Genomic DNA, 17,560 nt, shown 5'->3' on the forward strand with positions numbered 1-17,560 from the left:
TCAGATTAGTCTCCTTTAGATCATTACTATGAGTACAGAGTTCAACTTTTAATTGACGTCAGAACCCCAAATGAGTTATATCATTTAATTTATGGCTGGTGCCTTCTTACACTTTGACACAGAGTGTTAATACACTCCCTTATACCTTGTAATTTTAGGAGTGCTTTCCAAACTGATAGTGCTGAAAACATCGTATCACAATTGTATTGGTCTCTTTTTTTTTTAGTGTTTTCTTTTTTATGTTTGGGGAAGCATTTCTGTTCACAGAAATAACTAAACACCCAAATATGTGCAAGCAATCCATATGTGCATATTGGACTCAGAATTAGGGTACATGTCTGGAAATAGTTTGAAGATTATTTGAAATAGATATATGAAGAACTAGACTCTTAGATACTATTCAGTTCTGAAGTGTGTGCAGAGACTTAGTCATGGTAATCTTCCCCTCTAAAACAGGAACATAAATTCTACATTTTATTGCTCTGTTGTTTTAAAGTCGGGATTACTGTTTTAAATAGTTTTATACTGCTCTTTTAGTTTAATGTTTTAGATATTGATATTTTAATTTGTTATTGTGTGCTGCTTGGGGAAAGCATTATATTTTGAAAGGCGGCATAGAAATCCATTAAATGAAATGAAATCAATCCATGAATAAAGTTGCTGCAATGACTTTCAAAGCCAGGTGAGTGTGCTAGAAAAGTCAGCTCTGACCAATACATACAAATTATTTCCTGGTGTTAAAGTCCAGTTTATTTCTTTCCAGGATATGATTTCAGAAGCTGGGACAACTTTTTATTACTATGAAGGACTATTTTTAGCAGCTATAAGATGAAGCATTGATCGTAATTGTTACATCATTATTTAGGACTTTGGACTTGGATGGACAGAACTGGAAACAGGTGCTCCAGTTATTGGCAGTATTAGAATAGTACTGTATTTATTTATTTACAAAAGTCAGTATCCAATGGGGGCATTCCACCTCCACTAGTTCTGTTGCACTTGTGGAATCCACCGCTCACACAATGGGACTTTGGTGCTTCTAAAAATAAATAATAAAACCGGAAACAAGTGGAAATGCTTGTTTCCCATTTGGGACAGGTCAGCAGAGCTCCCTTCTGGGAGCTCTGCTGACTGCCCCATTTTGGAAATGAGAGTTTCCACTCATTTTTGATTATTTTTAGAACAGCCAAGGCCCCATTGCGCATGTGGTAGGTCTGGCAAGTACACAGGCACAAGAGAATACTACCCCAAATTTATAAACTGCTCTATATCTAAAAAAGATTCCTGAGTAGTGAACAGGAAAGGCAAAAAGAATAAAAATGCAAAAGAATAAAAATATTTTAAATCAAGTTATGCCAATAAAACCGTGGCTGGTCATTCAGGAAAAATGTGTTTAAATAAAAATTTCTTTAGCAGATGCCGAAAACCATGCAACATTGGCACCTATAGACCCATTTGTTGCCATATATGGATCATTACCATCTGCAGTTACTTTCCCAGCCCAGGTTTCAGGCCTGTGTTTGTAACAAGAACATGAGTCAGGAACCTCTGCAGGAGGAGAACTGGCTGATGAGGATGGAGCTGGAGGGGGGAAGGGGGAAAACTATGGTCAAGGGAAACATTTAGCACCCTCTCCCATTTGCTGCTGCTTCTCTGGGAATTGCATCCTTCACTTTGCCTTGGAGAAGTAGTGATCAGGCTTCAAAGACACACAGTGGAGGCAGAGTGTGTAATTCCACCACAAGTCCTGTCAAAAGCAGTGGACACAATGGTCTTCTCAAAAGTAATAAAAGCAATAACTCATTTAAAAGCCCTGAAGGAAAAACATGTTGTTTTTAAAGTCTAAATCTTTTAAAAATATCAATAAATAAGACTTCAGATAGTTGGGCCTCTAATTTGCTCAGTTGGATTTAATGGAACTTAAATCATAACTAACTTTAGCTAGATGGGGATGGGGGGAGGGCCTTAGTTTCCATCATGCTCGTGTACAACATCTCTTCATTACAGACAGTATGTATTTCCACAGAAGCATTGATCCTTTGTATTGTAGATGGCATGAGGGTGAGAGCTGGACCCATGCCTATTGGGTGAATGAATCTAATAAATATATTCCAGTAAGATGTTTAAAAAATGGGTTGTTGTGTTGTTACGTTGCTGCACCAATAGCATCAAACAAGACTGCCTAATTGCTCTGCACAATCCAGAAAAAGATAGGTGTACCTTACTCCCACTGTAATAAAAGGAGGGGTCAAGTGTTTAATTATCCACTTTCATTCCACTGGGTTCAGGACATGAATTTAAGACTGCCTAATTATGAAATGTGCAGTTGACCTACACTGTAAGAAGCTGGTCAATCACTACTTATAGTCCCAGTGACAGGAAGATTGTGAAGATTAGTTCTAACGCTGGCATTCTTCAAGTTAACTACCACTAATAAGTTGGATCTAGATCTAGAGTGGCACAACCCCTGCCTTCCTGTACCCCCAACTCTTCCAGTCCTTAAAAGCCCTCCTCGGCCCCCTCCCCTGCTTAGTTACTTAATGTTACTTGTTACCAATTAATGTAGAGTGAGCAGGTTTTACCTTTAAAGGTGGCCTAAAATAAGTGTAAATAAATAATATAAAATAGAGGAGGAGGAGGATGCATGGGGTGAGTGCTGCTGCATTTGCTTCCTCTGTCTTTCTTCTCCAGTCCCAGTCCATTGAATTAAGTTCTGCTGCCTGGGCCATTGAGCATGCATGGTGGATGCACATGCTCAGAATGTTTCCCTTAAGCATTGGGAGAGGAGGTAGGGTGTCCACAAGGACTGCACTGCCTGCCTCTCAAATATGGGCATAATTGGTTCTATGCCAATATAGGACCCAGCACCTATTTTGGAATAGGGCATCCACTAGGATGCCCATAGCCAATAGTCAGTTGGCCAAAGCCAAGAGTCTCTGGATTTTTTTTTTTTAAAGATTGTGCACTTGCACAGACCACCAGTGGTTCCTCATCCTTATTTGAAGTCTCACTCTCAAGGCAAGGGCAGGGAGAGAGCACTGCGCAGTGATGTAGAGTGGACTCACGCTTAGTCTCCTTGCTTTACCTTAGTGAGCAGCAGACAGCAGAAAGAGAAAGTGAGTGAGTGTGCATGCGTGAATGTTTTTCCTGTCTCCCAGCAAAAGAGTGCTTTGGTGTTGCTGTGTGGATCATCTCACACTACCTCCAGCAGTCCTCTGCATTGCAGGCTTGATCTCAAAATTAATTTGTCTCCATTTCCTCTTATGTGCAATGGGCTGCTGCTGCCGGGGAGTCAAAAGATTGCTTTTGTGTGTTGCTATGTGGATCCCCCCCACCCCATCTACTTTGCTGGCATGATCTTAAAATTAGTTTGCCTCAGATTCCCTTTTCTCTGCTGGGTTAGGGAGAGGCTGCAGCTCAGTGGTAGAGCAGCTGCTTTGTATGCAGAAAGGCCTAGATTCAATCTTCAGCATCTCCAGGTAGATCTAGGAAAGAATCCTGCTTGACACTCTCCTGGAGAGCTGCTGCCAGTCGGTGTTGACAATACTGGGCTAGATGGCTCAATGGTCTCACTTGGTATAAGGCAACGTCCTATGTTCTCCACCTACTGTGACTCCTTGAATTGTATTTTTTTGTGATGGAGTGGCTATAAAAATACAGTGAACAAACAGAATGGAACTGCTTATTGAAATATGATAGTTCCCCCTTTCCAGGGCCCTGGATTGAAATATTCCTATTACCTATGCAACAGATGTCCTATTGGGATTACACACCATTGCCATGGTTCTCTAGAGACTACTGATAAATGCATTAGTTACACCTTTCTCCACATGCCACCCTAGATTTCGGTGTTGTCGTGTTTCACCAATAAAAACCCAGGTTCAGAATATTATTAATACTTTTATTGTATCCTTTTATTATACTGACTAGAACGCCAGAGTTCAAATACGTTGGATGCTGGTATAAAAATAATCCAATCCTTAGAAAGTATACTTTGGAACTACAGTACTATATAGTTAGTGGAGGCTGCAAATAAGATACAATTTTAAATAACACTGTGTTGTAAAATTAAAATAAACAAAAACAACTCAGAAGTTATGTTCACAGATATGCAAAGCCAAAATCCAGAACCATGTACAATAGATCATTGCAGATCAACCAATGATACATTCAAAGTCATCATGAAGACACACAACAAGGCTTAATTTTTTTGTCTGAAAGAAATGGTAGATATCACGTGCAGTTTCTGAAGCTTTCTTTTTGTTGTCCTGTCAAATTTCATTATTTGGGGGGCGAGGGAATCAAAAGAACTTGCTAGATTTCATTTAAAATCCAACAAAATGGTGTGTGTGTGTGTGTGTGTGCGCGCGCACGCGTGTGTGTGTGTAGGTGTAGGGTTCTGTAAGATCTTTGTTTCAAACCTTCTACAGAATCATATAACAGATATAACTCTCTAATATGCTTTGTAAGTTTTCATAAGTTTGCTTGACATTCCATAGGCCTTTCTATGAAGCAACAAACTGAACAGTGCTCATTATTCTCTTGTGAAGGATATCTCAATAATAACTTAGCACAAATTGCTCTCAATAATAATTTAAGGACAATGTGTAATCCAAAGACATGACCGTTTAAATCACAATCTTTGCACATGCCCCATGTGAGAAAGTTACACTTCATCTAATGCAAGGGTGGACAACACATGCAGGCCCTGACCTGATTTTGCGCCCCTATGGGCCTGTCACTGAATTTGCCGCAGATATTTGGCAGCATGACAGCAGCAAAAAGGAACAATTTTCCTTTAAAACAAGGTGTGCGGGGAGCACATACTTTGTTCTAAAACAAAGTTGTGCCCCCTGGAGGCTTCCAGGAGCATGACATTCCTTTAAAACAAGGCTGCCACTGTACCGCCAAATCTGCCATAATCATATTGCCAAATTTTGGCAGCAAATGTGGTGGTGGGGTGCACCCCCTCGTGGGTCCTGGTGTGTGTGTGGAAACTGGCACCTGGACCCCTGGAAGTTTTCCACCCCTAGTCTAAAGGGGCTTGACTTGCGTCGGTCAATAGGCTCCTAACCTTGATTATTTTTCAAAAATATTGTAGTCTCAAAATATTTCAGGCTTTCCTTCATTGTAAAAGGTAATCAGCATAGATTTCAAACTGTAACCCTTGGCACATGAAGAAAGAAAAGCCCAATGCAACATAAAATAAAACATTAAAAACAGAGTTTCAAACGAATAAGTCTGAGAAAGCCATTAATTTTAGCCAAAAGAATAAAGGGAGCAATCCTATGGCCACCAATCTGCAGCTAGATGGCCATAGGATATCTGGTTTTCCGGAAACCAACCTTGGAGCCTGCGCTCCAAGGTCAGTTCCCAGAGAACCAACCTTCTCCCGTTCTATGCTGCCTTGCAGGCAGCACGGAACAGCCTCATGCTCAGCGCTCAGAAGAGGAGCATGGAGAGGCCAAAAAGGGATGTTCCGGGGTGTGTGTGTTCTGGCTGGGAAAGGCGGAAATGCCAGTATGCCACATCCTACGTGTCATCCGGCAGCCTCTTCCCCCGCTCTGCCTTCCCGTGGCTAGACAGCCAAAATTGTCTAGCTGCAAATGCAGGGCAGGAGAAGTGCGGAGGGAACGATCCCCTTCATGCTTCTCCTGCCCTGCATTGGATAGGCAGCCGCCTCTGAGTTTGGAGGTGGCCGCCTATCCCCGTAGGATTGCACCCTAATGAATGTTTTTGGCTCCCCTTTATGGTTTGGGTTTTGCATGTTTGTCTTGCATCACAACATGACTCTACAGAGTTTCCTCCAAGGAGACATTATTCATAGTTGAATGCTATATCTACAGTACAATAGATATCATTTTTGTGATAATGTAATTATTGAGACATTCTCCAGAGAATCTTGGGTTACTGGGAATTAACTATAAGAAATCTCTAGTTCTGTGCACAGAACTACAAATTCCAGTGTTCATTCGGTTGAGGGAATGACTAGTCAGCTAGTTTGTGTCTGTGATGTAGGTAGGATTGAAAACCTGAAGTAGTCCAATGGTGTTTGGCAACATTTTGTCAGCTGAACAGAGGAAATTTTGCATGTTTTGTATAGAAATGGGCATATCACTGTAGGGTTTTTCCACCTTAAACAAAGGTCCTGATTCAACGACCCTTGCTACTCAGAGATTTTGTGCACACACCCATCAAGCAGATGGTTGGCACTGTCAGGTCTGATAATCTGACTGCCCTGACCATCTTTCAGGCGATGTGTTTGCAGACCTTATGCAGCAAGTATCATCATATGCAGAGCATGCTGGATATCCTTTGGCTTGTTGGTTTTTTACCCCACAGAGAGCCCTTTTGAGTATGTGAATTAGAACAAGGTGAATGAACACCACTCATACCTGTCTTTCCAGTCTGCAAACACAGGGTCAGCCTTGGGAAATAATTTCAGAACACTTTCACAAAGCGGAAGGCGTTTTACAGTATCCTGAAGCAAGTCACAATACAAGAAGGCAGCAAACAGAACTCAACACAGCCTACCTCAAGATAACTGGAAACACTGCTGGCAAATGGGCCCTACATAATTTAAAAAATGGAATGGTTACATTTGTGGCTAGAATTAGATGGAACTGAGTGCTCTGTATATTTTGCCCTTTTCTGTTTGTGGAGGAACTTGCTGTACTTAGGTGTGTAAATGTGTCTGCTTTACAGAATGATATCTTAGGCTGTTTTATGATCAACAGAATTTGAGTTGAATCCAGCTCCTCACAAACATCACAGGCTATATGTATAACTGAATGTAATTGGCTACACTGTCTAACACTCTTATAAAAGAATCAGACATGTCCATGGAGGACACTGACTATTAGCTTATGTATTAAGAAGTCATGCACTTCTGAATACAAGATACTGCAGTCAGGCAGGGCAGGGCTGCCTTTATCATTTCCTGCATTCACCTGCATCCTTGGACTCTTTCCCTCTTTTTGTGTTACTCCCCTCCTTTTTCATTTTGTGTTGGCCACTCTGGGAGATAGAACTTCCTTCTGTTTCCCAAATTTGAGACATTCGTGTGGTGCTCTGCACAACCTGCTCAAGACTTTAACTGTTTTGAACACCATGGCATAACCTGCACACCTGTCCCTCACTATTCACCCTGTCTCCAAATCATTCATCTCTCAGCCACTCCTGCCAGCTTCCTGAACACTGCACAAAGTCCTCTTCTCAGAATATCACACATTCTTTAGAACAGCCTTCCACATCCTGGTGACTTCCAGATGTGTTGGACTGCAATTTCCATCATCCCTAGGCAGCACAGCCATTCAGGCATCAAAGTTTGACCACATAATTTTTTTCCAGCAGGAAATGGAATAGACAAAGAAGATTACGTGGGGATTTGGATTTAGCAACAGATGATGTTAGATTGTTTCCTGGTTCTTTTTTCCCATAGCTAGCTGTACTAGAACTAGCCATCTTCAGCATTATTGTCATCTCCACCTTATAAGATGGTGTTTGGCTAGTCTTGCAGGGGGAACAGCATTCCAAGGGAGGTTCTATAGCATGAGAATGGCAGACATCATCAATTCACTGGGAGGTCAGGGAGAAGCGTAAATCTATGCTTGGACAAAGCATGGGCAAGGGGCAAAGACTATTTGTAACAGACATGGAAATGAACGGTCAGGACTGAACGAGGACAAACAGAGGACAACAATAAATAGCACTACTATTGACTCAGAACATAACTGAGTGACAGGACAGGTCATAAGGAAACAAGAGGACACATTCTCCTGGAGGAAATAAAGGCCCAGGAATCTGCACATTACATAAAGATCCCCTGTCCCTCAGCCACTTTCCCACACACATTCCCACCATTTGGTGAGCATGTCACTAGTACCTATTAATAGGCACCTGGCAGGAGAGAAAGGGCTCCTTCCATAAAATATACTCCAAACAGCTTTGCATAAAAGGTGGCAATACAAACACACACTAGATATTATCTGTAAACACAGCACACCCTAGTGGCATCAGGTTTAGAGTGTCATCCACAGTGTTGGTTAGTTTTGCTTTAGTGATCTATTACCAATTCACTTTTTGTGACACAATTAGTGGTGAGAATTCACAAAATGCACACATGGGAACTCCATGAAGCTTCTCTCTTGCCTCTATGACAGACATGTAGATTGGCTTGGTCTTTACCCCTGCCTTCTCTTTGCTGTTCGACAACAGCTAGAAATGGCTCCTTTCAGTGCTGTCTGAGGGTACAAAGTTCCCTTTCCGCATGCAACTGCAACAGCATTTGAGCTGTCTAATGACAGTGTACCCAGGAAACAAATAGCATGCAAATGCCTATCTTCTGTTTCCGTTCCAATCACCTTACTGCAAATCTATTAGAAGTAATCTCTTCTTCTGCTGTCATCACTAATGAAGGAAGGATTGTATTGCCCAGGGTAGATGCAGGAATGCCGGGACCCAGGAAGACCTGTGTAGGGTGGATAGAGTCCATTTCGTTCTAGTTCAGGATTCCTTAGATTGGTTGGCTGGAAGGACAGGCATACAACCAGAAAGGAAGGAAAGAATGATTCAGTAATTACCATTTGTTCTCTATGGGATTTAAATATTAATACAAGAAGATAATGTTATTATGAAAATATAGAGCAGGGCAAAAAAGTAGATACTATTATTATTTATATTCACCATCACTTCACAGAGTGAGTAATCTTATTTATTTATTATTAACATTTATACACTGCTTTATCTGTTAAAAACCTATAAAGGCGGTATAGAACAATTTAAAACAATAAAACTTTTAAAATCTTCCTTTCACTTTGATTATCCCTTAATGCCCCCAACCCAATTAAATAGAATACACAAACTGTAGAAACAAATCATGCAAATCATTTTTACCTTAGAAAAACATATTGTTGATCAACTGCTTGGCAATATCCTTAGATAAGATGCTAGAAAGCAAGGTTTTCCCTCAGTCTTTTTATTCATATAAAAGAATTTATATTTATATGGGCCTTTAATCATAGGCAGCCAGAGCAGCAAGTGCACACAAAATAAGCATGTGTATTTTGTACTCTGATGCACATGTAGAAATTACTGGGGAAGCATCCTTGGCAGCTAATTCAGGCGGGGCTGGATCACCAAGAAGAAATAATGCCAGAGGCATCTTCCTTACTGGGAAAAGCTTTTAATGAGGAACCCTCTGGGTTGGATCCAAAGTTGTCTTGAGCAAGACTCCACAATCTGAACACTCCCATGGGTGAAAGGACGGACAGGTGATTTTCATGGAATACCCTTTCCCCCTGCAGCCCCCTATATCCCCCTGCCCAAACCTGCTCAGGAGGTTTGTGGGGCCCCGTAGCACAGCATGGGTGGTGCTCTATATGGCGATGTTCTACAAGGGGCTGCAGCAGGAAGGGGAAACTGGCAAAAATTGTCTCCCCCACTTCTTCCAGTGAGAGCTTCTGTTGGATGTGACTCAGCTCCATGAATCAAAGGAGCCCTTCCATTCATGGAATAGCAGATCTAGATCCAACCCTTTGAACTGAACCCACTGCTGGTTGTGGGTGCCAAAATGATAAAAGGCCACTGTCCTTGCCTGGAGTGAAGATGAGCCAGGGTGAACTACACATGGGTGGCAGGGAAACCAGGAGACATAATTGACCTGGTCTGCATGCCATGGCAGCAAATCATGAATTAGCATGAAGTTAGCATTAGCGTTAGCATTAGGTTGTTGTTGGTGTGAGGTCCAAACCTGGACGCACTGGGTTGTTTATGAGTAAAACAACCCAGAGTTAATCTATGATTACTTGTTAGGTTAACCCTGGGTTATAAACAACTCAAGAGTGTCTGGATTCAGATGTCACGCTAACAACCTACAAACAGGGAGTTTGCAGGTTGTTTATGCAAACTGGAAGCAGTCCATGCACAGTGTGCATCCGGGCAAATTGTGGGTTAATTTGCCATCATGGCATGCAAACACGTCCATCATCTGGCCTCAGATGGCTACCAGTCCTTGAGACCATCAGTCAATTCAGCCAAAAAGAACATGTACCGCATTGGGTTTTTTTTGCCAGAGTGGAGGTTGTGAAGCTGGCCCAAAGTGCAATATACCTGGCTCCCACTGAGGCCAAGCTCTTGAGAATCTGAGACTTTAGAAGAGGCAAGCAGCAACCTGACTGGAAGGCTGTAATGGGAACTGCTACATGTACTACTATGATGCTACTACAGCTGTACAAGCTGTACCCAGCCCATTCTAGTCCTCTGATTCTGGCAGTCCATTTATTCATTGATGGTTTCATTTTCAGGCTGCCTTTTAGGGCCCAGTCCTTACAAGGCAGCTTACTTAAAAGCAAACCATAAAATACTGTAGAAGGATGAGTGATCAGCATGGGTGGCAGCACCAGTATATGACGCTTGCAAAGAAGAGATGTACACCAAATGCATGCTTGTCGCCATGGATGTCCCCTTTAATATCTCCCTAGGAATGAGAAACAGCACAAATAGACTGGTCTTTCTCAAAGGAGTCAGGTTACACAATGCAGGGAAATAGGGACTACAGGCAAGCCTTCCCCAACCTAGTGCCTTCTAGAAGTTTTGGACTACAACTCCCAGGCTTCCTGACCACTGGCCATACTGGTTGGGGTTTATGGGAGTTGAAGTCCAAAACCTCTGAAGGCCATCAGGTTGGGGAAGGCTGCTGTAGGCATCTGTACAATGCTGAACTATGGAAGTGGAAGGAACAATATTAATCCCACTTCATAACATTCATTTCTCAATTATTGTTTCCCACAATTCTAATTTTGTGTTAAAGAACTGACCTAGAACCCTGGGAAGGCATGCCCAGTCTTTCCTGTCCTGTCCATGTTCAAGTCCCTGCACCATGGCAAAGTATATATAACAACTCCAGACTTCCATTAAACAAACAAACAAAAATCAGGAATAGTTACCATGTAGTAAACATCCGTCATCTGTAATAGGTTTTTAGTGCTCCCATTCTCTTGCATTTCAATAGTTTCTCTGCCCCAGTCCTGACCTCGAGGGTTTTTGGGATATTCAGCATATGGTGACATCTGGAAATCTCCACTTTTGAATATGAGTTTGCTTATGTCATTTTTATTCTTCCTGAAAGAAAAAGACATTTATATGCAGACCACAAGAAAAGAATGGGAGACTGCTATAAAACCTATGAATCTTTTTATAGCCACACTGTTGTGCCATGGTTAGAGTGTTGGACTAAGACCAGGAAAACCTGGGTACAAATCCCCACTCAGTCATGAAGCTCATGTCCATGGGCCAGTCATTCTCTCTCAACCTAAACAACCTCACATGGTTGTTGTGAGGATTTAATGTGGGTTAGAGGGCTAATCTCCTTAGAGGAATGTTAGGGGAAAATGCAACAACAACAACCACTGTTTCTTTGAAAAAATGAAAGATGCTCCTTTCAGATCTCATTTACATTTTTCAAGATTTGCAATATCTGCCTGATACTGCCAACACATTTTTCTTGATGTGATTGATATGTAACTATGAAACTTTGGACAGTCCTGATTTTTGCAAAATGTTTAATATATCTTGACCAATGCCAAAAGCTCAGAGCAATCAAATAATTGAACACCCCACCCTCCCAATAATCAATAGGCAGACTCATTTTTTCAATTTTGTTTTCCAACAGTGCAATTTAATCTAAATGTAAACATTAAAAGAATTAGACATTTGGCCTAGGATACCTACTGGCAGCATGTGACAATGAGAGCTATCCCCATGATGAGGAGAAGTCCACCTCCAGCCGCTGCAATCACAATGGTGATTAGCTGATATGCTAAAACGAAGGACAGAAACATGAGTGTTTCAATTGCAAATCAGCTTGTATGTTTTAAGTAATAAGATAAAAACTGGCTGTTGCCTCCCTGTTGCCTATAAATATTCTTTTAGTTGTAGCCTCTGAGCTGTTGTGATATCATGGAATGTTTACGAACTCTCTGTCAGTTATGGGGGGAAAGATTTGACCGAAGAACGTCGACACAATTCAGCTTCTTTGAGAAAACTGAAAAACCAGTTTGGCAATGAGAAAACTCTCACACAAGGCCAAAGGATGGCTCAGTGACATTAATAAATATCTAGATTAGATTATTGTAATATACTCTCTGAGGGTTGCCCTAAGGACAGTCCAGAAACTTCAGGTAGTTCAAAACGCTGCCACTAGACCTTTAACAGGTACTAGTTGGTTTTTACTTTGGTTTTACATGCTGCTTTTAAACTTTTAAAGTATTATATTAGGTTTTATCATGTTGTATTTTATGGTTTTAATTGTTGTGAATTGCCCAGAAAGCCTCGGCTGTTGGGCTGTGTGTGTGTGTGTGTATGTACGTGTGTGTGTGCACACACACACACACACATATACATATACACACACACACAGCCCAACAGCCGAGGCAATCCATCCATCCATCCATCCATCCTAGTTGGCATACACATATTTCACGTATTTTGAGACATCTGCACAGATTGCCCATTGGTTTCTGAGCTCAATTTAGTGTCCTGGTTTTGTTTTGACATATAAACTCCTAAAAGGCCTGGCTTCCAGTTATCTCACAGAAAATCTCCTTTCATATGAATCCCCACACCCTGACATTTATGATCTATCAATGAGGGCCTGCTAAAGGTACCATTTTATGTTGATGCTTGGTTAGACTCCACTAGATGCAGCACCTTTTCTGCTGCAGCCCCAGTACTCTGGAATGCCATCCAACAGAAGCCTCATGTGGCTTCCTCTATGTTACCCTTCCAGAGTCAGATTGAGACCTTACTTTTTATTGTGCCTTCAAAGATGGAGGTGTGTGTGTGTGTGTGTACAAACACACACACATGCTCCTGTTTCTGTTGGTTCAGTTCATTTTATAGTGTTATATTATGATTTTTGATGTGTTATAACTGATTGTTTTAACTGTTTGGTTGCATATTGCTTTGGACACGCATATTGAAAGGCAGCATGAAAGGCATTTTAAATAAAAGTAAAACCAAATGCACAGAGATGCTGGACAGGGTACTTACGATTCCCACAGTTGAATCCTCCCAATCCAAATGGACAACTGTAACAGAAGAGAATCATTACAATATGTTTTCAACATCTAAGTATTAATTGAACCAATGGCCTAGGGGTGGACATGCGGAAAATGTTCCCTCAAGTCTGCTCTGAGGCTCCGCCCCCAAAACCAGCCAGTACAGCTGACTGGGTCCTCAGGTGAGAGCTGGGCCATGGTATGGCTGGGCAGTAACTAATTCAGTACGCTGCTGGCCATACCAGGTGGAAGATCTAGATCCCCTCCCTCTCTCCCTTCCACCCCCCTGGTAAGTGGTGACTGAGGGCTAGGACCAATGCCAACATTATCAAAACGCATGTATGGGGCAGGAGGATGAGAAAAACAGACAAATTCGTTCTATAGTTTACTGTACCTCACACAAGTGTCATTCTCAAGTCTATACCCATCTTCACAAGCTAAAAGAGACAGAGAGACAAAATGTCCATTAGCAAATCTTAGGGACAGACAAGATTTAATGGCTGGGATCCAAAGGGCTACTTTAGATAAATTTAGTGCAGCCTTCCCCAACCAGGCACCCTCCAGATGTGTTGGACTACAACTCCCATTATCCCCAGCTGGCATGCACTTGGCTGTGGTGATTGGCGTTGTAGCCTGGCACATCTGGAGGGCACCTGGTTAGGAAAGCTGACTTAGTGCAAATGTTTGACTCCCTTTGGTCTTTAAACAGCACGCTCCTGTGCAAAACTGCTTCTGAGAATCCTCACAGTTTCAAAACAGGTTTGCCATGTGGCACGAAGAGCAGCTGCTCTTTAAAAGCTGGGCTTGGGCCATGCAGAAGGTATTGCACCATTATTTAAGTTCCCAGCCAATATGTGCAATGACCCTCAGAGAGTATGACACAAATAAGTTTACAAGTTCTGACAGTCTTCAGACAAGTAACTTCAGATCCATCCAGTTTGGGGTTGTTTAAAGTCCCTAAACAGGTAAACAAAGTGATGAACTGCTGATGTTCTCTAAAAATCCAAAGCAACTTGATCACCTGTCCATCAACAGTTTGGTGCAATGTCACACATAGTGAATACATAACAAACATACATACAAACAAACAACTAGTCCTAGGCAGCTCTGTATTGGGTTGATCTTGGAGCAACAGTATCCTATACTACATATGACCAAATATTACTGGTGGTGTGAGAAATACAAATGATAGCACTTCTTGCTTTGTATGTAACTATCAAAGAGTAATGGGAAGTCTGCCCAGATAGAGAGAGAGAGAATAGGGGGCATGCGAGGCAGCCAGCCAGCCAGCCATGAAGGTAAACTCTTGACAAATAACATGGTCCATTTAAACCAGTTGACCAGTAGAGGTCCCTATTAATCCACTATTAGTGCCACAGATACAGACTCTCAATATTTTAACCAAAAGCAGCCCCTGGAGACTGCACTATTGAGCAGAGGAACAGTGGGGAGGAGGTTTCTTAGCCCGTTGTCCTCCAGACATTTTTCCTTTCAAAATCACCCCACCAACTAGTTATCTACATACAAGGGGAAAAGATACACATACCCTTAATTTTTTCCTCTGCATGGAGAAAACAGTCTGGAGTGAATTTGAGTAGAAAAATGGCTAGAGGACAAAGGGTTAAGTAACCTCATCCCCAACGATGCTTTTGCTCAACATGACAGGCTCCAGGTGCTGCTTTAGGTTAACATTTTAATTGAGGGATATACAGACACCAGATACAGTCAGAACCCAGACTCTGGGGAGACTTCCACTGAGGAAGAGGCACTGGACCCCACGGAGAACCTCAGTACGACCTGGAAGAACTCAGTACTGCTCTGAGGCAGCCCACAGAGCCTTGTCTCAAGGTTGTCTTATCTGGGACACGTGATGACCTCTCCAGCCACATCCTGAACCCTGGCTCAATCCCCAATTCTCCACTGGGCCCCCGACCCTGAAGAGCAAAGGTGGCTTGCAGTGGACCCAGTGGGAAGCCCAGCCAGAGTAGATGTAGGAGTGTTCATTTGGCTGCCAGGAGGCTTTATCACACAGGGGGGCAACTTACAGCCCTCCAGATACTTTGGCCTACAACTCCCATCCGCCCTGTCTAACATAGCTAATGGAGAGGGATGATGGGAGCTGTAGGTCAACACATCTGGAGAGCCACAAGTTGTCCACCCCTGCTTTATTCGCCAGGGGTCTCTTTGGGTGGTAGGGCCAACTCAGGAAGAGGGAGATGTCAGAGGAGATCCAGCTGTAAACAATGACCCAGCTGATGACCAGGAAGGGCAGGAGCTCACAGTGAGGATATAGGCCTCAGGATCTTTGCTGGGTTAACAGTTCCCATGCTAGGTGCTGGTCATGAACAACACCGCTATGACTTCTGTGTTGTTTTAGCCTGAGAAATGAGTGACAGAGCACAGGCTTTTCCTGCAGAAAATCCCTGGCATCAGTCCCTGGTTCAGTCCCTAGCATCTCCAGTTGAAAGGAATCAGGTAACTGGTAGCAGGTGATGTGAAAACTTAAGAAAAGTTCTGCTGGATCAGACCAAAGGCCCACCTAGTCCAGCATTCTCTTTGTGCAGTGGCCAGCCAGAGGCCCCTGGGAAGCATGCGAGCAGGACATGAGTGCAACCGCACCCTCCCACTTGTGTTCCCTAGTAACTGGCATACTGTCCCTGACACTGGAAGCAGTATATAGCCATCATGACTAGTGGCCAGTTATCCTTTATGAATTTGTCTAATTCCCCTTTAAAGCCATGCCAGAGACCTTGTGGAGCCACTGCTAGTCAAAATGGACAATACTGGGCCAGATGATCTAATATTCTAACCTGGTATAAGATGGCTTCCTATGTTCCTATGACTTCAAGGTCACAGTCCTATGGACTGCACCCTTGCTACTCGGAAGCCCCTGAATTGGGAGGCTTCCAAGATTCCTACGCCCTGCCGGGCTGAAGCCAGCAGAGCAGGAGGAGCAATGGAGGCAACCTTGCCTCCCCATCCTCCAATATTTGATTCACATTTGGTGGGAGGAGGAAAGGAGGCTGGAAGAGGCTCAGGATAAATCTTCTCCTGGCCCCTCTCTTCTCGTTTCCTCACCTACCAGAATGCCCCCTTACCTCCCCCTCCGAGGTCAATTTTCTGACCTCGGAGGCAACCAGTGCAGTTCCCTCCATGCCAGCTGCAAGGGGTTGGGAGAGGGGGCTCAGATCTCTGACTCCCCCTTCCGAGGTCATAGTGCTGTCTCCAGCCTCAGAGGGGGTAATCGAAGCCCCTTTGGGAAGGAAACTCAAGAACTTTGGGGACCAGATAGTTTTCTCATCCATCCTTCCATTAGTTAGAAGAGGGACAGAAAGGGAAAGGGAAATACTCCAGGTGAATGACTGGCTATGGAGGTGGTGCTGACATGAGATTTGGATTCTGGGGCCACAGGCAATACTTCCTAGAAGATGGACTGTTGACAAGGGATGGGTTGCACCTCACAAGGGCTGGGAAGAATGTCTTTGGCATGAAGAACTTCATCAAGAGGGCTTTAAACTGAATCCTACGGGGAAGGGAGACGTAACGTTGGGGGGAACAATGGACGAAGGCATATGCACCACAACGGAGAAAACAGCTCTAATACTGCCCAACAATAGTCTTCAAAAACATGTAGGAAGAAAGCCACACTATAAAGCACATGGTCTTCAATGTCTATATACTAATGCCCAGAGTATGGAAAATAAACAGAACGAACTTGAACTCTTAATACAGGAGGGAAATTATGACTTGATATGTGTAACTGAAACTTGGTGGGATGACTCCCATGACTGGAATACAGCAACTGAAGGATATAACTTGTTCAAAATGAACAGGAGGAACAGAAAGTGGAGCTGCATTATATGTTAAAAAATACATATCTCTGCACAGAAATACAGGAGGATGAGTTTGGTAGCCCCATCGAGAGCACCTGGGTTAAAATAAATGGAGCAAAGAATAAAAGGAACGCGGTGGTTGGAGTCTACTACCAGCCACCCTGTCAAGGAGAAGATGAGGATGAAACTTTTGAAAAGCAAATTGCCAATGTTTCAAGGAAGCATGATTTAGTAGCGATGGGGGACTTCAATTTCCCCGATATTTGTTGGGAGACAAATTCTGCAAAACATGGCGCATCCAAGAAATTCCTGACTTAACAGTGCAATCTTACACACCACTACTCAGAAATAAGTCCCACTGCACTCAATGGACTTACTACCAGGAAAGTAGGTATTGGACTGCAGCCTAAGTCCAATAACTGGAAATAAAGCTGTCTAATAGAAATGTTTACAGAGTTGTGTTAAGTAGTATGTTTCTTGTAGGGCATATATGCTCTCCAAAAAAAGTAAAATTCTAGTGCTCATAACTGTAGAAAAATTCTTGAAAAAAAATGATATGTAAAAGACTTGGAAACACAAAAATCAAGAATGAAAACAAAACTAATGTTATTGTTTTCCTCATAACTTCCATACAGCAAGTTTTATTTTCTTTTTTTTAAAGAGAGGATT

The 17,560-nt window shown here is 42.7% G+C and overlaps 1 protein-coding gene across 1 annotated transcript in view; it reads right to left on the minus strand.

Annotated features, from left to right (window-relative positions):
- Positions 1–8,378: 8,378 nt before the first annotated feature.
- Positions 8,379–17,560, minus strand: part of HEG1 (heart development protein with EGF like domains 1) — a 69,498-nt gene continuing 60,316 nt past the window's right edge. The window contains exons 21-25 of the mRNA XM_084860404.1: positions 13,453–13,495; positions 13,051–13,088; positions 11,731–11,818; positions 10,947–11,121; positions 8,379–8,528 (exon numbers count right to left, since the gene is read on the minus strand). Of these exons, the coding sequence (XP_084716530.1) occupies positions 8,379–8,528; positions 10,947–11,121; positions 11,731–11,818; positions 13,051–13,088; positions 13,453–13,495 (494 nt within the window). The remainder of the gene's footprint in view (positions 8,529–10,946; positions 11,122–11,730; positions 11,819–13,050; positions 13,089–13,452; positions 13,496–17,560) is intronic.

Source organism: Heloderma suspectum, chromosome 1 (genome assembly GCF_057233095.1).
Source record: "Heloderma suspectum isolate Gila_16-S chromosome 1, 16-S_ref, whole genome shotgun sequence".
In the NCBI taxonomy this organism is placed as follows: domain Eukaryota; kingdom Metazoa; phylum Chordata; class Lepidosauria; order Squamata; family Helodermatidae; genus Heloderma; species Heloderma suspectum.